General features: G+C 39.3%; 1 protein-coding gene across 1 annotated transcript in view; it reads left to right on the top strand.

The window, feature by feature from the left end:
* ZNF609 (zinc finger protein 609) overlaps nucleotides 1-24,221 on the top strand; it is a 238,608-nt gene that overhangs the window by 151,203 nt on the left and 63,184 nt on the right. The window contains exon 2 of the mRNA XM_006831540.1: nucleotides 8,013-8,238. Within this exon, the coding sequence (XP_006831603.1) occupies nucleotides 8,013-8,238 (226 nt within the window). The remainder of the gene's footprint in view (nucleotides 1-8,012; nucleotides 8,239-24,221) is intronic.

Raw genomic sequence — 24,221 nt, 5'->3', positions numbered from 1 at the left:
GCACTTCTTGAAGCATTTCAGAGACTGAGAATTGACTCAATTTCTGTTTTATAGTTATTAAGGATTTAATGACCATAACTTTCTTATATTCCTATTCCTTATTTTTCTGTTGGTACCAATCTCCTGATAATCTCTGCTCTTACAGCCTATGTATATGGGAAAGCTGGCACAATGAGTCCTTTTCTGATTTTTTATCTTCTCCTGGAAAGTGATAAGTGAAGCTTTGCTTAGTCCAATGAATAGTAGACTATGAAATCCCATGAAGCTTCCTAGGTTATTAGATGAGTATCACAGAGCTACTTAGTATGCACTGAGGCTTAATGTAGATTATAGATGTGACCAAACGGTAATTAGCAGAGCTGAAGCTGTAATTAAACACTGTTGTGCAGTTCTGTGATTTCACCTTAGATTTCTGTTGCAGACGAGAAGGAAACAATATAGGTATCCTGTACTTTTCAAAAGTTCGCTTTATACCATTTTTCTTTAATGAAAGACCTGCATTAGTACCTCCTTTTGCTAACCAAAGGAGATCCAAAGAGGATTTCAACTTTTTTTTGGCAGCAAGCCAATACACCCCAAGAAGTAAGAATGGCATCACCAAACTCTACTTTATATAGGCTATGCATTTATTTTATAATTCCTGCTTTTACTTTATTTTAGAAGTCCTGGTGTAGCACTGTAGGACAGTGCACTGGACTGCAAGGTTCGGTTTGAGCTACAAGGTTGGCGGTTCAAATCCACCAGCAGCTCCTTGGAAACATTATATAGCACATAACAATAATATATGTTATTTTATATTTTATGTGTGATTCGGTAGGTTATTTTTTGGGTGTGGGAATATTTTTTAAAATTTTCCCATGTAAATTAATGGTAATTGCTTCTCTGCTTTATGCCATTTTGGCTTAAGAAAGGTTTCACAGGAACGTTTTCAATTCAGATAGCTTGGGAAACTTGTAGTTATAAACTTATGGGTAGATTGCTTTGCTTCACCCATCCCCCCACGTCTCTTTTGGGTAACTAAATAAAGTCGTCTTCACAAACTGAAATACTGAGCTCAGTTTCGTAACTGTGTTCCTTAAGAGTTGTTTGGTGCATACACATTATCAGTCAGCCACTCATGCACATAAGTAATAGTCAATTCTGTTATTCTTAGTGATCAGTTTAACTATGAATATTTTTTCTCTTCAGATATTCTGTGTTGTCCTCAAATTGGTTCCAGCATAGGGTTCCGAAGGAGCTGGCTGGTGGGTTTAAATCACTAACCTTGTGGTTAGCAGTCCAGTGCTTATCCTATAGTTCTGTTGTTATTGGCAAGTGCCATTGAGTCGATCCGACCCATAGCAACCCATTATAGGGTTTCCAAGGAGCAGCTGGTGAGCTTGGACCACCGACCTTGCATTTCAAATGACTTCGAAGTGTGACACGCATTAGTGGCACACCAAGACTCCTACTGTTGTGTTGTTGTTGTGAAGTGTCATCGAGTCAGTTCTGACCCATAGCGACCTTGTATAGGGTTCCCAAGGAGCAGCTGGTGAGCTTGAACCACCGACCTTGCAGTTCAAACGACTTTGCAGTCTGGCGCATTAGCCCACAGCGCCACACCAGGACTACTGTTGTGTTGTTGTTGTTGTTAAGTGCCGTCGAATCGGTTCCGACCCATAGCGACCCTGTACAGGGTTTCCGAGGGTGTAAATCTTTACGGGAGTAGAAAGCCTCATCTTTCTCCCGCAGAACGGCTGGTAGTTTCGAACCGCTGACCTTAAGGTTTGCAGCCCGATTCGTAACCACTACGCTACTGTTGTGTAGCAGGGTTTAATCTCACAAACTGCTTTAATGTAAAAGTAGAGTTTCCAACTTTTCATTTTAAATGTTTTCTGGATCTGTCTGTACAAAACTGGGAACTGGTCTTTGGCTGGAATATAGTGGCATCTTCCCTTGGTTTCTCATAGTACTGAATAACCTAGTAGGCTATGAAACCACTTCCGGAAAAGATCAGCTGCCCCTTGATGGATGAGAGAGAAAGTGGTAGGTCAAGATCTTTGTCTAAGAAGAAGAACTTCACAGGAATTTCTCAGGGCAGTAGAAGTAAGGAGCAGAAAAGAGAAACCCTAAGCAAAGAAAATGTACACACTGAGGTGAGGCCAAAAGTAAACATGTTCCGTATACTTTGTCTCCAATTTCCCTTTTCTAGTGACTCTCAGTGATAGAATTCCCAAGAAACTTGCTTTTCAAAGAGTTATGAGCCACCTTCTTATAGCTTTTCTGAAAGCACTACACAGGTAGTAGGGAGGCTCTAGTTCACTTCTTCTGCATTGCTAGCCACCTCTTTACAATTTTTTGTTTTTATCTTTAAGATTTTGCCTGGAAATTTTAAAGGGTCTTTTAAGGATCTCCCACATCCCAAGAAGGTTGCCAAATTAAATTATAAGTGCTTGATTTTCAAAGAGCAAGAGAAAGTAATGGTTTCACTTCCATTTCATTTTATGAAAAAGGCAAAGTTAGGAAAGTTAAGGGTTGAAGGGGTTGTGTGACAACAAGCAGATAAGGATAATGTTTGGCAGCTCTTCTGGGACCATAACTAGACTGAATCAGAGTTTGAGCATTCTATGGGTTCTGACAGTGATGATCTGCAAATAGCAGTGACTTTCTAAGCCGAGAAGCCATAGCTCACTGCAGAAAATGAATGCAATATCTGGACCTCAGGGCCAGAAAAGTCAAAGTCTGTTTGTGTGTTTGGGGAAACGTGGGGGTGATGATAGAGTGGTCATGAAATAACTGTCCCAGAAATTGAGTTGGGCTGCAGAGCTGTCCAGCAGGTCAGATTATGGATGTGTGTGTGACTTTCTCTCTCTTGAGTGTGAATCTGTTTGTTGGCGGTGGTGGTATGCCATCGAATCAGTTCCGACTCATAGCAACCCTGTGTAGAGTTTCCGAAGTTGTAAATCTCATCTTTATCCCATAGGGAGGCTGGTATATTTGAACTGCCAACTTGCAGTTAGCAGCCCAACTCATAATCCACTGTGCTGCCAGGGCTCCTTGTGGGTCTGTTTACGGATACCATTTTACCTGGACTGAAGGGGAATAGGGTTCTGATCTTTGACTCTCATTTTCTAGGTCAGTTGATAGCCATAATTCTTAGTCTTGAGGGAGAAAGCCAGCATGTATTGATTGTCTTTATATGTGCAAAGCACTATACTCAGGATTTGGGTACCATAGACCCAGAGTAGTTACTTTGTCAACCTGATAAACATTAGGATTAAAAAAGTTGAGATCCCTCTTCATGAAACCTTTTCTACTATACCTAGATGTGTTGCATTCTTCTTGAAACCTAATTAATTATGGTATTGTGAGAAGTTGTAGTTTTGGAAGTAGATTGCTATTCCTTTGTGTTTGACTGCCTCTGTGTGTGTGCATACTCAACTTCATTGCAAACTGCTATGGATTTTTTTTAGATAGTAAAAAGCATCTCCTGTTTCTTCCAGAAATTTTGCATTAGATTTATACTCCCAAAGGCCATTCTCATTAACCAACGACTCTTAATAATCTCTGTGGGTTAGAAGGCTCCATCAGGTTGCTCCTAGCCCCTTTATAACTTTTAAGTAGTTTTCTTTCTAGCTAAAGCTGTATTATTTCCCCCAGTCTCCTTGAAGTGGACTAGGATCTGGACATTTCTTCCCTTCTTTATTACCACTCATGTTAATGGATTTTATACCTGACTGTTGTTCAGAAATCCCTGGGTGGCTCACAGTACAGTACTCAATTACTCATGTAAAGGTTGGCAGTCCATAACCTACTCAAAGGTGCTTGGTAAGACAGACCTGGATATCTGCTTGTGAAAGATTATAGCCTTGAAAACCCTATAGAGCAATTCTACTCAGCATACAAGGCTACCGTGAGTCAGGCACAACTTAACAGCAACTGATAATAACAAATGCACTGTTTGTTTAATGTTAAATCAGTGGTAAGAGTAGTGATGGCAGTTGTTGTTGTTGTTAGGTGCCATTGAGTCATTACCAACTCATAGCAACCCTATGCACAACAGAACGAAACACTGCCTGGTCCTGCGCCAACCTCACAATTGTTGTCACGCTTGAGCCTATTGATGCTACCATTTTGCCAATCCATCTCGCTGGGGGTCTTCCTTTTTTTCTCTGACCCTCCACAGTACCAAACATGATATCCTTCTCCAGTGACTGGTCCCTCCTGACAATATGTCCGAAGTATGAGAGACAAAGTTTGGCTATCCTGTCTGTCCTCCAAGGAACACTCTGGCTGCACTTCTTCCAACACAGATCTCTTGGTTCTTTTGGCAGCCCATGACACTGTCAATATTCTCCTCCAACACCATAACTCAAAAGCATCATTCTACAGTCTTCCTTATTCACTGTCCATCTTTTGCATGTATGTGAGATTATTGAAAATACCTTGGTTTGGGTCAGACACACCTTAGTCCTCAAGCTGACATCTTTGCTCTTCAACACTTTGAAAAGCTCTTGTGCAGCAGATTTGCCTAATGCAATACATTGTTTGATTTCTGGACTGCTGCTTCCATGAGTTTTGATAGTTGATCCAAGAAGAATGAAGTCCTTGACAACTTCAGTCTTTTCTCCTTTGATAAGAATGTTGTTGTTTATTGATCCAGTGGTGAGGAATTTTGTTTTCTTTACATTGAGATGCAATCCATACTGAAGGCTGTACTCTTTGATCTCCATCAGTAAGTATTTTAAGACCTCTTCACTTTCAGCAAGCAAGGCTATATCATCTGCGTATTGCAGGTTGTTCATGAGTCTTCCTCCAATCCTGATGCCATGTTTTTCTTCATATAACCCAACTTCTCGGATTATTTGCTCAGTATGTAGGTTGAATAAGTATGGTGAAAGAATACAACCCTGTCGCACACCTTTCTTAATTTTAAACCATTCAGTGTTCCTATGTTCTGTTGGAACAACTGCCTTTTGGTCCATGTACAAATTCCTCATGAGCACAATTAAGTGTTCAGGAATACTCATACTTCACAATATTGTCCATAGCTTGCCATCATGCACACAATTGAAAGCCTTTGCATAGTCAATAAAGCACGGGTAAACATCTTTCTGGTATTCTCTGCTTTCAGCCAAGATCCATCAGACATCAGCAATGATATCCCTCAACACACGTCCTCTTCTGAATCCGGTTTGAACTTCTGGAAGTTCGCTGTCAATGTATGTTTGCAGCCATTTCTGTATTACCATTAGTAAAACTTTATACTCACATGGGATATCAAAGATATTGTCTGATGATTTCCACATTCCATTGGGTCACCTCTCTTTGGAGTGGACACAAATACGGATCTCTTCCAATCAGTTGACCAAATAGTTGTCTTCCAAATTTCTTGGCATAGATGAGTGAGTGCCTCCAGTGCCGCCTTACTTTCTTGAAATACATCAATGTTTATTCCATCAATTCCTGGTGCCTTGTTCTTTGCCATTTCCTTCAATGCACCTTGGACTTCTTCCTTCAGTGTCATTATCTCATGATCATATGCTATCTCTTGAAACAGTTGAACATCAACCATTTCCTTTTGGTACAGTAACTCTGTATTCTTTCCATCTTCTTTTAATGCTTTCTGCATCATTCAATAATTTGCCCAGAGAATCCTTCAATAATGAAAGTCGAGGCTTGAATTTTTTTTCTTCAGCTCCCCCAGCTTGAGAAATACTGAATGTATTCTTCCTTTTTGGTTTTCTAACTCCAGATCTTTGCACATTTCGTTGTAATATTTAACTTTGTCTTCTCGAGCTGACCATTGAAATTTTCTGTTCGGCTCTTGTACCTTCTCATATCTTCCATTTGTTTTAGCATCTCTACACTGGAGAGCAAGTTTCAGTGTCTCTTCTGACATCCATTTTGATCTTTTCCTGTTTGTCTTCTTAATGACTTTTTGCTTTCTTCCTGTATAATTTTTTTTTTTTTTGAACTGCAAGGTGTTAGCAGTTCAGACTCACCAGCTGCTATTCACAAACCCTATACAGGGTCACTGAAGGAGCTCTGGTAGCGTAGTGGTTATGAATCAGGCTGCTAACCTCAAGGTCAGCAGTTCGAAACTACCAGCTGTTCCACTGAGAAAGATGAGGCTTTCTACTCCCGTAAAGATTTACAGCCTCGGAAACCCTGTACAGAGTCACTATGAGTTGGAGCTGAATTTTTTTTTTTTTAAGTTTTTATTGTGAATTGAGTGATAGTTTACATGGGCTAGAAAATCAGCTTTACACTCATCCGATCATATTTTGTTTCATTGCAATGGTTACTATCCCCTCCATGCATCATCATTCAACAGCGTTTGCTTCCATTCCCTCTGCTTTTTTTTTTTTGAGGGGGGGTGCAGGGGAAATGTTTACTGAAGCACTCAGAAATCTACAACCAAAGGGCACATCCCACAAGCCTGCACCCCGGCCATCAGCACACAGCCCCTCTCCCTCCCTGAGTCCAGGGTCCCCAGCCGCTCCATCTCTCCATGTCATGGTCTCTGCCTCCATCTCTGGTGTCACTGCTTCTCTGGAAAGGGTCCCGCACTCCACTCTTCTCTCTTGGTGGTCCCAGGGTCCTCCACTCCTGGACTGCAAGATCAACCACTCCCCTCTTTACCTTTCCATTTGCAATACTCACAATCAGTCCTGATAGCAATTATTCACTATTGAACCACAAGAGTCTTATCCCCATCTCCTTTTACCAGCCCCATCCAGACAGGTTTGAAACCACTCAGTGGAGATTTTACCTTCCCCTGCATTCTGTGGAACTTGGTTCTCTCTTGAAAGCTTGTAAGCCAGTCACTTTGTGCCTTTGTAATCCCCCCACTTGGGGTAGGCAATGTCTAAGTTGCCCATCCCTGTCAACCCTGTGTACGGAGGGGGTGGGAATGATCCTCACTGTAAAGTTTCGTTCCCTCTTTTGAGCTACTACAACCATAAGTATAGGTCAAGTTCATCAAATTGTAGTGGATTATACTTTTTTCCCCTCTTCTTTCTTCCTCTGTATGAGTTTTGATCACCCAGCCATTGAAGCCAGATCAAATGGGTGCTATCTGCAAGCATGGTTGTTCTTATGCATCTCCCCTCACTTCATATTAGCTGGATGCTTCACTTTCCATTCTAGTTCTCTGTGGCCATGTCCCTGTCCCTGGGTCCAGGAGTCCCCAGGTCTCGCCACTGTATGATGTTCTCGATGTCATCCCACAACTCTTTTGGTCGTCTGTCTTCAGTGTTTACTGTATCAGATCTGTTCTTCAGATCCTAAATTCATATGGGATATATTCAAGGTCATATTTTGGCTCTCATGGACTTGTTTTCATTGTCTTCAGCTTCAGTTTGAATTTGCATATTGCAATTGATGGTCTGTTCCACAATCTTGTCCCTGGCCTTGTTTTGTCTGATGACATGGAGCTTTTCCAAAATCTCTTTCCACAGATGTAGTCAGTTTGATTTCTGTGTATTCTATTTAGTGAGGTCCAGTGATGGCAGTAGGGCATACCTTTTCTTTTTCCTCAGTGTGCTCTTTTACTTCTAAATCTGGCCCTGATTGCCTTTCACTAGAAACTTTTTATTGTAATGTTGTTGTTAAGTGCCGTCGAGTCTATTCCGACCCATAGCGACCCTGTATAGGGTTTCCATGGAGAAACTGGTGAGCTTGAACCACCGACCTTGTAGTTCAAACGACTTTGTAGTCTGACACATTAGCCCACAGTGCCACACCAGGACTCCTTGATTGTAATAAGAGCATATTTCGAGTCCTCTGCACTCTGGCAGGAAAGAATGTTGTTGTAAATGCCATCGAGTCAATTCCAACTCATAATGACCCTGCATAGGGTTTCCCAGGAATGGTTGGTGGGTTTGAGTCATCAACCTTGTGGTTAGTGGTCCAGTGTTTAGCCTACAGTGCTATGCCAGGAAAGAATGTAGATCTAGATTTAATACATAGAAGCTATTTCCTTTTAATGTTTCACCTGAACTCAGCTACTGCTTTCTCTTCTCCCACAGATGGAGTCCCCTGTCGCCACACCAGCAGTGCTGCCACTTCACCTTCTGGTGCCAGTGGTCAGTAATGACATCTCATCTCCCTGTGAGCAGATCATGGTTCGGACCCGATCAGTTGGGGTCAACACATGTGATGTGGCTCTAGCTACTGAACCCGAATGCCTGGGCCCCTGTGAACCTGGGACCAGCGTCAACCTTGAAGGCATCGTGTGGCAGGAAACGGAAGATGGTAAGTGCTTTATAAGGTGTCCCCACCCCTTCTCAGAGTGTTGTGGCAGGAAAACCAACAGGGACTATTGTTGTAAATAATACCAACTATTTACTGGAAGTTTCAGATGCTCCTGATGTTACTCTTAGGATTACAACATAACTTCGTAGCAAAATCTTCCACTGCTAGAGATTGCTATTGCCAGTTTTTTAGGTTAATTATCTTCCCTTCATAACTATTCTCAACAGTGTTGGTCCTGGTATGTAAGCAATTATTTAATAGATGCTGGCCAGGTGCTTCAAACTCTGTCTGTGTTTCTCCATATCTGTGTCTGTCATTTTTTGTGGGAGAATTAAAATAGAAATTAACCTGTGAATCTGGTTTTAAGAGAAAAGGCAATAAAAGGATGACTGAGAGAGTAAAGGATCATGGAAAATAGTCACTCTTCAACTGACTTGGTGTTGCCTCATTGAATATGTTCCTCTTACCTTTCTCAACACCTGGAAGTTAATAAAAAAAAAAACCAGCTCTTTCTTCCCACTGGTTGCCTCATTGCCCAGCCATATTCACCATGTTATTCATCTGTCACTTAGTGCTGATTTTATCAGCCTAGGCAACAGGGAAATGTTTACACGGTCTTGTTTCCAGGCATCTACAAAGCAGTTGGCTCTCCATAGGGTGCTGCTGCTCAAGGCTACCATCCAGACTTGTATGTTTCATTTGCCCCTGAGAACAAAATCTCTTCTGTTTTGGAAATCCATGAACCTGAAAAAACGGAATAGGGTTGCAAAGGGACTTAGTTAAATATTTCAGATCCTTTGGTAGCATCTGGTTGCAATTTGATTTCAACAAATTCTTTTGATAAAGAATCCAAGTCCTTGTCAAAGTATGTGTGTGGTTAGGGAGGTAGGGCCTCAGAGTCTCATCAGGTTTCTGCATCAGTAACCAGACTTTCAAAGTGTATGCACTTGGAGAAGTTAGAGACCCAGAGGAGCATAGTTAATTATCTCTGATTATCACAGACTATCTTGTCAGTCTGCCTTTGGAAATTGAGGTGTTTCACTCTGGTCATTCTAATAAGATTGCTTCCATGAATATTTTGTTGTAATTCAATATTTATATGAAGCCCATCACACAGTAGGCACTGATGAGTTGCAATTTAAGAACTCCTTATTCTTGGATCTCTCATCATTATTGATCTAGTAAAGTTTCAGCTTTCAGAATAATGTTGTTGTGTGTGTGTGCCTTAGACTAGAATGTTTAAAAAAACTTGTCGTGGTAGAAACTGGGCAGGAAGAGTAGAGAAAGGTTCAGCCTGGATGTGTATATACCACATATAATCAAGAAATCACAAAGTGGCTGGCCCTGATTTTTTTTTTTTTTTTCCAATGTCATTAGCTTGTATCTACAGAATCTGTTGGAATAACAAACATGCCCAGACCACAGCTTTCTGCCACTGAGCAACCTTCAGGGCTTCTTGCCTCACTATATTGAAGGCAGAAGGTATCAATTTCTTGCCTATTTATTGTACCCATGTTTATGATGGAAGCTTTTTATCCCAAGGGCAAGATGTTCTTTGTGTCTATGAACCTGGTAAAAAACTCTTAAAGAGCACGAGGCTAATTCTTTCACTCTCCCAGAGGACAATGAATACTTTTTTCTCTTAGGGACTCTGTTCTCCTTCCCTACTAGGAATGGGAGCACAGGATTTTTTGGTACATCATTTGCTCTGACAGACTCACTGGTTGTCACTGGCAGCCTATTGCCAAGTTCCCCAGGTATGCACTCTTAATGTACCCTGTACTGTATCTCACAGCATTTATCACAATGAATATTTCGTATGTAATTGTATGATTTTATTAATGTCTGTCTCTCCCAGTATTTAGAAATTTCATGAAACTAGGGATTCTGTTTTGTTCACCATTGTATCTGTAGCATTTAACAAAGTACCTGGTACATGTGGTAGCCTCCACCCCCAAAAACAAACAAGCTGTATTGCCATTAAGTTGATTCTGACTCTTTAATAGAACTGCTCCATAGGATTTTCTTGACTGTGATTTTTATGAAAGCCTTTTTTTTGATGGTGCTGTTGAGTGAGTTTGAACCACCAACCTCTAGGTTTGTACACACAAACACATACTTTTTGTGTTACCCAGGGACCTGGCATAGGTAGGCCTTCATAAAACAAGTCGTTGTTAAGTACCGACCCATAGCAACCCTGTATATGGTTTCCGAGGAATAACTGGTGAGCTGGAACCACCAACCTTACGGTTCACAGCAACTTTGCAGTCTGGTTAAGTAACCCACAGCGCCATACCAGGACTCCCATAAAACAAGTTGTTGCTAAGTGCTGTCAAGTCAATTCCAACCCATAGCGACCCTGTATAGGGTTTCTGAAGAGCAGCTGGTGAATTTGAACCGCCAGCCTTGCAGTTCAAACAGCTTAGCAGTCTGGCGCATTAACCCACAGTGCCACGCCAGGACTCCCATAAAACAAGTTGTTGTTGTTATGTGCCGTGGAGTCGGTTCCGACTCATAGCGACCCTGTACAGGGTTTCTGAGGCTGTAAGTCTTTACAGGAGCAGAAAGCCCCATCTTTCTCCTGTGGAGCCGCTGGTAGTTTCGAACTGCTGACCATGAGATTAGCAGCCCAATTCGTAACCACTACACTACCAGAGCTCCTTATAAAACAAGTAAGGCCCTCATAAAACATTTATTTGAATGAATGAATAAATAATTGAATAAATGCTTGCTTTGTCATTGTCATTTCTGGATCTATGTTAATATACATCTAACAGATGCTATACATATTATTTGAATTTAGGAATCAGGTCAGGATATTTTATAAAATGCTGTACTTTCTCAGAAACTCAGAAGAGAAAGTGCTTTCACCAGATTGTAAGTCACTTCTTAACTATTTTTAGGCCTCCTGTTTTCAATATCTAAGTTTCTTTCACTACCTTTAGTTTCAGGGCTTAGGACCTCTCATTTCTTTTTTCTTTTATCTCAAGGGAAAGTGACATGTTCTACAATGATAATGTCCTCCTTTTCCTTTGCTTTCTGGTTACTCCAGAGGATCTTCACCCAAACTTTTCAGATGGTAATGATTAATGAATTGGGATCAGATTGATTGACATTCCTTTTCATCTTTAAGTAACAGATTTCCTACAAAGATCATTCTCTACAGATCTATACAATCTAGTGTACTGGGCCATCCTCAAGTTAATCATTAGAACTATATACACATAGATGCTCTGGTAGTGTAGTGGTTACAAATTGGGCTGCGAACCACAAGGACAGCAGTTCGAAACTACCAGCTGTTCCGCAGCTGCTCCCATAAAGATTTACAGCCTTGGAAACCCTGTACAGGGTCGCTATGAGTCAGAACCGACTCCACGGCACATAACAACAACAACATATACCCATACTGTTAAAAAAATATATATATATATATTTCCAGGCTTTTTGTTTGCCACCCAGCTTTTTGCTTCTATCCCTATTCCCAGAAAACTACTGTCTTCAAACAGAAAAGCTCTTATAACTTAAAGGAGAGAAACTGTGAGTTCTTGCCTCTGAACAGAAAGGAAGACAGGGAGGTCCCTAAAGAACAGCTCTGCCTTACTGAGAATAGGTGTGTAGTTATGGCCTCAATTCTTCCTGGCTTCTTTGCCTACCTGCCCTGCAGTGTTACTTCTTTTTCTCCGTTTCTCCTTGTCTCTTACTTTAAGCCTTGCCTTGGAGGCATTGTGAAATTCTTGCCTATCCCATCTCTTTTTTAAGCTATTAGTAATCAGCACTGCAAAGATCCTCCTTTACTATGCTCAACCTTGGGATTTCTGTTGTTAGAAAGACCCAAGTGCCCCTTTGCTACACCCAGGGACTCCTTAGAGCAGGGATAAGGAATTTTTTTTTCTGCCAAAATTTATAGCATCATTTGCGGGCCATACAAAATTATCAACTTAAAAATTATCCTGCCGTATTTGGTCACAGAGTTGCATTGTGGGATAAAACACTGGACTGCAAAGTCAGTTTGAAACACAGGTTGGTGGTTCAAATTCACCAACCACTCCTTGGAAACCCTATTACAGGGTCACTATGAGTCGGAAATGACTCTACGGCACTTAACAACAACATATTTGGTCAAACAATTAACACACCCCTAATGTGATGGTTTAGGAGTTCCTGGTGTGGCGCTGTGGATTAATGCGCCAGACTGCAAAGCTATTTGAACTGCAAGGTTGGTGGTTCAAGCTCACCAGCTGCTCCTCGGAAACTCTATGCAGGGAATCTATGGGTCGGAACTGACTCAACGGCGCTTAGCAGCAACAACAATGTGATGGTTTAGAGTCCTGATGTGGCGCTGTGGGTTAATGTGCTGGACAGCAAGGTTGGTTTGAACCACAAAATCAGCATTTCAAGCTCACCAGCAGCTCCTCGGAAACCCTGTACTGAGTTGCTATGAATTGGAACCGATTCAGTGGCAACAAAGACACTGTGATGGCTAGAGCCCTGGTGTGGCACTGCAGGTTAATGTGCTGGACTACAAAGTCAGTTTGAATAAGGTTGGTGGTTCAAGCTCACCAGCTGCTCCTTGGAAACCCTACACAGGGTTGTTATGAGTTGGAACCAACTCAACAACAACAATGTGATAGCTATATATAGACAGTATCAGTGGTTATGCTGATCTAGACATGTTAAAACTCAGAACTGTACACCAAAAAAAGGTAAAATTTGCTGTATATATGTGTGTGGTTTTTTAGAGGACATAAATTCTTTGCTGCTTTCCCTACCAATGAGTAGAAGCTGTTTCCCTACTCCTTGAATGTGGGCTGGCCATTAACTAGCAGAATGTAGATGTAGCACAATATGACTTCCAAGCCTTAGCTTCAAAAGGCTTGCAGCTTCCACTCTTTACTTTCTGGAAATGTTTTCACTACCCTGAGAGGAAGCCTGGTCTGTTACAAGAAGTGAGAAAATTTTGGAGAAAAGCCAAGGTCCTCCAGCCAACAGCCAATGCCAACTTCTAAACATGTGAGTAAGGCCACCTTGAACCATCTAGCCCAGTTCAGCCACTAGATGACTTCAGATGAGACCAACAGAAAACCCACTTACTGAATAATTCTAGCTCAAACTCTGAACCTAAAGAATCATGAGCAAACAAATGGTTGTTTTCAGCCAGTGTAACTACCACAGTGAAAGAGACTGAAAATGTTGGAAGAAGTTAAGCTTTGGGATGAAAAGACAGGCCCAAGAGAAACTTTTTGATAGATAATGGTGATTCTCTGAAAACAAACAAACAAAAAAAGTAAAGTGAGCAACATAGCCAATGAGATGCTTAAGGAAGATCTGGAAACAATGTGAATTGTAAAGATGCATTAAATGTAAGAACAACAAAGAGTAACAGTAATCAAAATACTGTTGTAACAATACAAATGTGAAGTATGAGAAATGTTTCAATCAAATGGAGGTAGAATAAATCATTGGCAGGATGTTATAAGATAGCAAGCAGGTAGTAAGAAATTAAAAACAGCAATAATTTAGGAGAGTTAAGGGGGAGCAGTCAGTAGTTCAAAGGATTATCAAGAAGGAGCAACATACTTTCACTGTAAGGAAGTGTTGCCGAAGAAGAGTTTAAGTAGAAGAAGAAAGACAAGATGAAGGAGAAAAAGCAGAAAGTTTTACCTGTACTGTTACACTAAATACTTTACTCATGCATACCCACCCACAATCCTAACTCCTTGTAGCAGATGATCTATTTTATTAGATTGATAAATAAGTAGTTTTTTGAGTTATTGTATTTTATTTTGGAATATACTTGTATTTTTTAGCTATTTATTTTGGAATATGTTGTTTGTTATGCTTTCTAATTGTTTATTGCTGGAATATAGAAATAAAATTGATTTTTGTGTATTGACCTTATGTCCTATAACCTTGCCAATATTTAGTAGTATTTTTTAATTTCTGTAACTTCCTTGGAGTTTTCTATATAGACAATCATGTCATCTATGATTAGGCATTAATTTAATTTAATTCTTCCTTCCTGCCTTAGTTATCTAGTACTGATAAAGCAGAAATACCACAAGTGGACAGCTTCAGCAAACAAATGCATTCTCTAACAATTTAGGAGGTTAAGAAGTCCGAATTCAGGGTACCAACTCTAGGGGAAAGCTTTCTCTTACTGCTAACTCTAGGAGGAGGTCCTTGTCTCCTTTCAGCATCTATGGACCTACTCTCAAGACTATGGCCCTTAGCTGCCCTTCAGGTCTGGAAATGAACTTACCCCTTTGGCTCAGTTTTCACTCAAACAATAGACAGGCTTGTAAGAGGAACAATAACACTGGCGAGATAGGCACATCTTAGATAGCAGTCATTTGAGATCAAAAGAGTAGCATCTACCCAAAAACAAAATTCAAAAGGGTAGGAATGGAGAAATGGAAACAGGAAAAACAGGGAGGAAATAGGATAAATAATGTTATATTGTAGGGATTGCAGTCAATTACATGAAACTTAATGAGTATGAATTGTTGAATGGAAAACTGTTTTGTTCTGTGTGCCTTCACCCAATTCACAATACAAAGTTAAAACATAAACAAAAAATCTGTGGGTCCAGCATTCCTTGGCGGTCTGCATGTGAGTAGACATCTGTCTTCATCTGAGTCTAGGAGCTTCTCAGTGCAGGAACCCCAGGCAGCTCAAAGGTCACATTCCACTTCCAGTTTTTCTTTCTTGGTGGCAGTCATGACATGTAATCTCTGCTTGCTTATTTAATTTCTTTTTATATCTCAAAGAGATTGATCCAAAAACAAGATAATCCTATAGAGTGCAACCTGCTTCGTTAAGATGTTAAGTGCCTTCAAGTCTGTTCAAATTCATGTTGTTGTTGTTATGTGCCATGGAGTTGGTTCTGACTCATAGCGACGCTGCATAGGGTTTCCGAGGCTGTAAATCTTTATGGGAGCAGAAAGCCTCATCTATCTCCCGAGGAACAGCTGGTAGTTTGGAACTGCTGTCCCTGAGTTTAGCAGCCCAGTTCGTAACCACTACATCACCAGAGCTCCTTGTTCCAACTCATAGCAACCCCATATAGGGTTTCCAAAGAATAGCTGATAGGTTTGAACTGCCAACCTTGTGGTTAGCAGTCCAGTGTTTATCCTACAGCGTCATGCCAAGACTCCCTTCATTAACATGTTGTTGTTAACTGCTGTGAAGTCAGTTCTGACTCATAGTGATCCTGTATAGGATTCCCAAAGAGTGACTGGTGGAGCTTGAACTATTGATTTTGGGGTTCAAACCAACCTTGCAGTCCAGCACATTAATCTGCAGTGCCACACCAGGACTCCCTCTGCTTCTAATCCTGCCTCATTAATATCGTAGAAGAGAAGGTAACAATACATAGGATAATTATATCAGATCACAAAATGGAGGATAGTTACATGATGAGGATCATAACTCAGCCAAGTTGACAAATATTTTTTGAGAGTAAACAATTAAATCTATAACACTTCCCAATCTGTATGTCTTTCATTTCTGTTTCTTATTTTTTTGTGTTTGATAGGACTTCTCATACAATGTTGAGTAGGAACAGTGAGATTACACATTCTTGCCTTGATTTGATCTTAAGAGGAAAACTTTTAATTTTTTTATCATTAATTATGATATTCACTATGAGTTTTCTATAGATATTTTTTATTATGTTAATGAAGTTGCCTTCTAGTCCTACTTTGCTGATAATGTTTATCATGACTGTGTTGAATTTGATCAAATGCTTTTTCTACTTCAATGAAGATGATTATGTCATCTTTAGATTCTTAATATGGTATATTATATTGATTATTGGGTGTGTGTTTTTTTTTTTTTACTGATTTTTGCTTAATACTGAATGAACTTTTCATTGCTGGGATAAAACCCAATTTGTGTGTATTCTTTTTATTTTTTGCTGGATTTGATGCAGTAATCTTTTCTGAGGACTCCTGTATCTATGTTTGTAAGGAATATTGGTCTGTAGTTTTCTTCTACTGTTTTGTACAGTTTTAGCATTAGACTAATGCTGGCCTAATATAATGAGCTGAAAAGTGTTTCCTCTTCTTTTACTTTCTGGAAATTTGGTGTTATTTCTTTTTTAAGTGTTTGGTACAGTTCATCATTAAAACTATCTGGATTTGTGTGTGTGGGTGTGTGACGCTTTTTGACTATGAATTGACTTTCTTTAATAGTTATAGGACTAATCAATTTCTCCTTACCATCTGGGTGAGTTCTGGTAGTTTGTTGTTTTCAAGGAATTGGTTCGTTTCATCTAAGCTATCAAATTTATATACAAGAGTTATTCATAATATTACCTTTTATTATTTTATAATCATTGAGATATTTAACAGTAATATCCCCTCTTTCAGGAGTCTTTGGGTGGTGCAAGCAGGTAAGCATGTGACTACTAACCAAAAAATTAGCAGTTCAAATTCACTCAGAGGCAACTTGGAAAAAAGTTCTGTCTGTCTGCTTCCAAAAGGTCATAGCTATGAAAACCCCAGAAATCAAAATTCTCCTCTGCAACACATTGAGTTGCTGTGAGTTGGAATCAACTCACAGATAACTTATTTGGGTTTTTCTTTTAGCTAACTCTGTTATTCTTTTTTTTTTTTTTTCTTCTCTTTTATTCTTGATAGTGTTCTTTTCTCTCATTTTTCCTTATCAATCTTGATAGAGATTTATCAGTCTTGCTGATCTTTTTTGTTTTGAAGAACGAGGTTTTAGTTTTATTTATTTTTTTCTGTAATGGTTCTCTGTTTTAAATTGGATTGATTTCCATGTTTTTGTTCTGCTTTGCTTTGAGTTTATTATATTCTTGTTCTGGTTTCTTTAAGTGGAGGCATAGACTATTGACTTGAGACATTTCATAAAATAAGCATTTAATAATGCGGGCTAGCTCTGCATCTCTCAAGTTTTAGTGTTATATTTCCAGTTTTGTTCAGTTCAAAGTATTTTCTAATTTCCTTTGAAATCCAACAGCACACTTCTAAATAATTCATGGGTCAAAGCCATGGATTATTTTAGAAGTGTGTAGTTTAATTTTCAAGTGCTTAGAAACGTTCCTCTTATCTTTCTATTATTGATTTCTAGTTTAATTCCATTATAGTATAGTATTGTATGATTTCAGTTACTTGACATTTCTTGGGGTTTGTTTTATGAACCTGGATGTATGGTCAGTCTTGGTTAATATTCCATTGGCCCTAGAAAAGAATATGTTTTCTGCTCTTACTGGGTGTTTCTGTTGTTATGTGCTGGTGAATTGGCTCTGACTCATAGTGACCTTCTTCACAAAGGAACGAAACACAGCCCAGTCCTATACAGTCCTCACAATTGTTTTGTTATGTTTAAGCCTATTGTTTTTGCCACTGTGTCAGTCTGTCTCTTTGAGGGACTTCCTCTTTTTTACCAAACATGATGTCCTTCTCCAGGGACTGGTACCTCTTGTTAACATCTCCAAAGTATGAAAGACAAAATCTCGCCATCCTGACTTTGGAAACATTCTGGCTGCACGTCTTCCAAGATTATTTGCTCAGGATACAGATTTTAAAAGTATGGTAAAAGAATACAAGCCTTTATTGGGTGTAGTATTCTATAAACACAAATTCGATATAGTTGGTTGTTGGCGTTATTAAATTCTTCTATGTCTACATTGAGTTTCTTTCTACTAGTTCTGTCAGTTACTTGGAGAAGCGTATTGAAGTCTCTGACTGAAATTAGAGTACATTTCCCTCTTCAGTTTTTGCTGTATGTAGTTTGCAGCTGTGCTATTACATCTTCTAAATAAAACAGCCCCCCCCTTTATCATTATGTACTTTTCCTTCTCCATCCCTGATACTTTTCATTGCTTTGATGTTACCTGATATTAATGTAACCATTGCAGCTCTCCTTTAATTAGTGTTTACATGCTTTTCTTTCTTTTACTTTTAATTTTCTTAAATCATTATATTCAAAGTGAGTTTATTATAGACAGCATGTAGTTGGATGTTTTTTATCTACTCTGACAACCTGTTGTTAGATCATTTACATTTAATATAATTATTGATATGTTTGGATTTATGTCTTCTGTTTTGTTATTTTCTGTTTGCTCTCTTTTTCATTCTTGTCATTTTCACCTTCTGGATTATTTGAACGTTTTTTATACTCCATTTTAATTTATCTACTGGTTGGTTTTTTGCTGTGTTCCTGGGGTTTTGCTTTTTGTTTTTTAGTGTTTGCTCTAGTGATTATAATATACATATTTAACTGTGCACTGGCTATTAAAAATTAGTATTTTACTACTTCCAGTGGAATGTAAAATCTTAATACCTTGTAGATCTTTTTACCCTCCCTTCTTTCTGTTGTGGTTGTCTGGCACAGGGTTAAGCAAACTAAGCCAGCTCTGGTAGCATAGTGGTTAAAAATTGGGCTGCTAACCCTCAAGGTCAGCAATTCAAAACGAGTAGCTTTTCTGCAGGAGAAAGATGAGGCTTTCTGCTCCCATAAAGAATTACAACCTTGAAGGAGAAAAGCAAAGTGCGGGAACCTATTCAGAGAAGCGTGACGCCAGGGATGGAGGCAGAGACGATGACATGGAGAGAAGGAGCAGCAAGTGACTCTAGACTCAAGGAGGGAGAGAGGCTGTGTGCTGGTGGCCAGGGAGCAGGTGTGCGGGGTGTACCCTTTCGTTGTTTCATGATGCATGCAGGAGATTGTAATCATTGCAATGAAACAAAATACGGATAGGATGAATGTAAAGATAATGTTCGCCCATGTAAACTATCACATAATTCACAATAAAAACTTAAAAAAAAAAAAAATTATAGCCTTGGAAACCCTGTATGGAGTTGCTATGTGTCGGAACCGACTCCACAGCATATAACCACATTATTTAAATGGTATTGACCATTGTGAACCAGACAGTCTTATGGATTACTATGTCAAGAATGACAGATAGAAGAAGAGTAGTGTCACATTCATCATCAAAAAGAGCATCTCAAGATCTATCTTGAAATACAGTATTGTCTGTGACAGGGTAATAATTCAGACACCTACAAGGAAGACCGATTAATGCCACTATTAAATTTGTGCGCCAACCTCTAAAGCCAATGATGATGAAATTGAAGAGTTCTATCAACTTCTCCAGTCTGAAATTGATCAAACATTCAATCAAGATGCATTGATAATTACTCATGATTGGAATGCAAAAGTTAGAAGCAAAGAGGAAGGACTGATTTTTGGAAAATATGGCCTTGGTGATAGAAATGAAACTGGAGCTCATATGGTAGAATTTTGCAAAACTGATGACTTATTCATTGCAAGTACTTTATTTCTCCCAGCAACATAAAAGGTGACTATCCACATGGACCTTATCAGATAGAATACACAGGAATAAAGCTGACTACATCTGTAGGAAGAGATGTGATGAAGAAGCTCAATATATTCAGCTAAAACAAAGCTAGTCTACTGTGGAACAGACCATCAATTACTCATATGCAAGTTCCGGTTGAAACTTGTAGAAAATTAAAATAAGTCCATGAAAGCCAAAATATAACCTTGAAGATGTCTCACCTGAATTTAGAAACCATCTCAAGAAAAGATTTGATACATTAGACACTAATGACCAAAGACCAGAAGAGTTGTGGGATGACATCAAGAACATCATATATGAAGAAAGCAAAAGGTAATTGAAAAAACAGGAAAGAAAGAGCCCAAAATGGATGTCAGAGTGACTCTGGAACTTGCCCTCTTGAGTGTGTTGTTGTTAAGTGTTGTCGAGTCCATTCTGACACATAGCAACACTGTATAAAGTTTCCAAGGAACAGCTGGTAAGTTTTAATCACTGACCATACATTTCAAACTGAACTTCAGACCCAGTGCATTATCCTGCAGTACCACATCAAGTGTTTCAAATGTAGAGAAGCTAAAACAAATGGAAAAAATTAGGAATAAAAGAGTTGAACAGAAAAATTCAAAGAGCAGGTCAAGAAGACAGAGTAAAGTATTTTAATGAAAGGCCTGTAGTTAGAAAACCAAAAATGAAGAACACACTTAGCATTTTTCAAGCTGAAAGACTGAAGAAGAAATTCAGAACTCCAGTTTTAATATTGAAGGGTTCCTTTGGCAAAATACTGAATGACACAGGAAGCATCAAAAGAAGATGGAAGGTCATGTGGCACAGTAGTGAATAATTGCTATCAGGACTGACTGTGAAGGTTGGAAATGTAAAGGTAGACGTTTTGTAGCAAAACAAGAGGAGTGGTTGACTTTGCAGCCCAGGAGCGGAGGTCCCTGGGACCATCAAGGGAGAAGAGTGGAATGCGGGCCCCTACCCAGAGAAGCAAGGAGCTCTAGTAATATAGTGGTTATGAATCGGGCTGTGAACCGCAAAGTCAGCCATTCGAAACTACCAGCTGTTCCACGGGAGACAGATGAGGCTTGCTGCTCCTGTAAAGATGTACAGCCTCAGAAACCCTGTACAGGGTCGCTATGAGTCAGAACCAACTCCATAGCACATAACCACCACCACCCAGAGAAACAGTGACACCAGAGATGGAGGCAGAGACCATTCCTTGGAGAGAGGGAACAACTAGGGACTCTAGACCCAGAGAGGGAGAGGGGCTGTGTGCTGATGACCAGGGGGAAGGCTTGTAGGATATACCCTTTGGTTGGTTTATGATGCATGGAGGGGATTGAAACCATGACAATGAAACGATATTCGATAGGATGAATGTAAAGCTAATGTTCTCCCTAGTAAACGATCACATAATTCACAATAAAACCTTTTTTTAAAAAAAGAAGATGGAAAGAACTTGCAGTACCAAAAAGAAGTCACTGTACCAAAAAGAATTGGTTGATGTTCAGCCACTTTAAGCGGTGTAGCATATGATCAAGAACCAGTGGTATTGAAGAAGTCCAAGATGCATTGAAGACAATGGCAAAAAAACAAGGCTCCAGGAACTGATAGAATACAAATTGAAATATTTCTACAAACTGATGCAGCACTGGAGGTACTCACTCATCTGTGCCAACAAATTTGGAAGACAGCTACCTGGCCAGTCAATAGCAAGAGATCCATGTTTGTGCCCATTCCAAAGAAAGTGTTATCAGGAGTGCTAATCACTCTTTTGCCCTACATGAGAGGTCTTTTGCCTTCTGCTGATTAAGAAGTCAAATGAGGCAAAGCTTTCATACTGGCAAAGATTTTTTTTTTTTTTTAAATAGGAAAGAGGCTTTCACACAATATTATGTTTAACACCTATCTCCCCAAGAGAGGCTTTGCTGAGATTTTTTAAAGTTTAGGTGGGAAAGGCATCATATTATTCAAATGGGTAGACAGGAATTTCTAGTAAATGGCCCGTTTAGACTCATAGCAACGATGTATATATGGATTCTGAGGAGTGGCTGGTAAGACTGAAACGCTAACCCTGAAGTTCAAACCAATCTTGCAGTTCAGTGTATCAACCCGGGGTCAAGCTAATAAAGTGTTTGAGTGCATGCACAGAATTTGTTCAAGATGGATACTACTGCAAAGGTCTATGACAGGAGCAGACAAATCTTATTATGGGGTGTTGTGCCTGCGTACTCCCAGGGGCTGGTGTTCTCTGCCCTCAAGGAAAGGTCATTCTTCAAGGTGGTTAAACCAGTTAGACTGTACAAGGAAGTAAAGTACATGGCTTTTATGGAGTCCTGGTGTGATGCTGTGGGTTGATGCACTGGACTGCAAGATTGCTTTGAACTTCAGGGTTAACGTTTCAGTCTTACCAGCCACTCCTCAGAATCCATATACATAGTTGCTATGAGTCTGAATTTAACAACAACCACCGTAATAATGGTGGTCTGTTTGCAATAAACAGACTGTAAAATGGGTAAGGTTTTGTATTAATGCTTTTATCCTCCATGTTAGGTCACATGAGGACCTTAGCTGGTCCCATAATAACTGTCCAGGGAGATTTGGGGCTATAGTTCTTAGAAATCATCTACCACTGATAATCCAGTTGTTGAACATTTGCTGAGCATCTACAATTTATTTCCCAGGTACTGAGGATACAGTAGAAAAACAAAGAAACACCTTGTCCTTGAGACAAAATCTTTGCTTTCCTAGTAACTTTTATCAAGAGTCACTGTAGGCTCCCTGCCTTAAGAGGTGTCCCAGTGGAATATGGAAATCATCTAACAATATCATTAACATCACATGCAAGTATAATTTTTCTGAAGATAATTCAACAATGGGTGCAGCAATGCATCAACAAGGAGCTGCCAGAAATTCAAATCAGATACAGAGGAGGACATGGAATGAGGGATATTATGCTGATGTCAGATGGATCTTGGCTGAAAGCAGAGAATGCCAGAAAGTTTGGTGGCATTTATGGATTATGCTTTATAGACTGCTTTGTGGCATTTATTGTGCTTTATGGATTGTGCAAATGCATTCGACTGTGTGGATCATAACAAACTATAAATAACATTGTGAAGAATGAGTATTCTAGAACACGTCATTGTGCTTCAAGAGGTAGTTGTTAGAACAGAACAAGGGGATACCGAGTGATTTAAAATCAGGAAAGCTGTGTGTCAGGGTTGTATTCTTTCACCACACTTATTTAGTCTATATGCTGAGAAAATACTTGAAGAAACTGGATTATATGAAGAACATGGCATCAGTATTGGAGGAAGACTCATTAACAGTCTGCGATATGCAGATGATACAACATTCCGTGCTGAAAGTGAAGAGGATTTAAAATACTTACTGAAGAAAATCAAAGACCACAGCCTTCTGTATGGGTTGCACCTCAATGTAAAGAGAACAGAAACCCTTAAAACTGGACCAATAAGCAACATCATGATACATGAAGAAGATATTAAAGTTGTCAAAGATCCTTTTGCTTGGATTCACAATCAGTGCTCTTGGAAGCAGCAGTCATCTGCTACAAAAGACCTCTTTCAGGTGTTAAGCAGCAAAGAGGTCACTTTGAGGACTAAAGTGTTCTTGACTCAAGCCATAGTATATTCAGTTGCTTCATGAGCATGTAAAAGCTGGACAGTGAATTAAGGGATACTGGATGCATTGAAAAGGAAGACTTGATGCAGTGAGATTAAGGTGTTGGCAAAGAATATTGAAGTATCTTGGACTTCCAAAAGAACAGACATCTGTCTTGGAAGAAGTATAACCAGAGTGATACTTAGAAGCCAGATGGCAAGATTTTCTCTCTCATTCTTTGGACATGTGGTCAGAAGGGATCAATTCCTGGAGAAGGACATCATGCTTAGTAAAGTGATAGGTCAATGAAATAGAAGAATACCTCCAAAAAAATAGATTAGCACAATGGCAAAACAATGGGCTCAAATATAACAATTGTGAGGATGGCACAGGACTAAACAGCAACATAACTCAACATTTGTGAGCTATAAGAATTACATGAAATTCAAATGTCATTGTCTATAGATATAGTTTTATTGGGACACAGTCATGATCAGTTGTTTACATATTTTCAGTCACTTTTGCACAGCAGAGACAGACTCATATAATTGCATCAGACTGGCCAATGAAGTAAAAAATATTTACTATTTTATTTGATCTTTTACTGAAAAAAATTGCCAACCTCTGGTCTCATGTATTTCATCTACATACATTGAAAAGCCAATCAGATGATTTTATAATTTTCCCTATCCAATAATTTGTTATATTTACACAGATACTTATTATTTCTCTTGCTCTTTCTCATTCCTAATGTTCTGTCTATTGTTTTCCTTTTGTCTGAAGAATATACTTATTAATTCTAGACAAAGTCTATTGGCTATGAACCATCTGAGAAAGTCTTAACTTCACTTTAATCTTGAATATTTTTGCTGAATACAATCTGGGCTTATAGTTATTTTCTTGCAGCACTTTAAAACTGTTGGTCCACTTTTAGTCTCCGTGGTTTTGGTGAGAAATATATAGTCATTTGAATTGTTCTCCTATAAGTGAATGTCATTTCTCTGGTCACTTTCTTTTTTTTTTTTTT

This window comes from Chrysochloris asiatica, unplaced genomic scaffold (genome assembly GCF_000296735.1).
Source record: "Chrysochloris asiatica unplaced genomic scaffold, ChrAsi1.0 scaffold00004, whole genome shotgun sequence".
Lineage (NCBI taxonomy): Eukaryota > Metazoa > Chordata > Mammalia > Afrosoricida > Chrysochloridae > Chrysochloris > Chrysochloris asiatica.
This window is presented reverse-complemented; position numbering and strand designations above follow the sequence as displayed.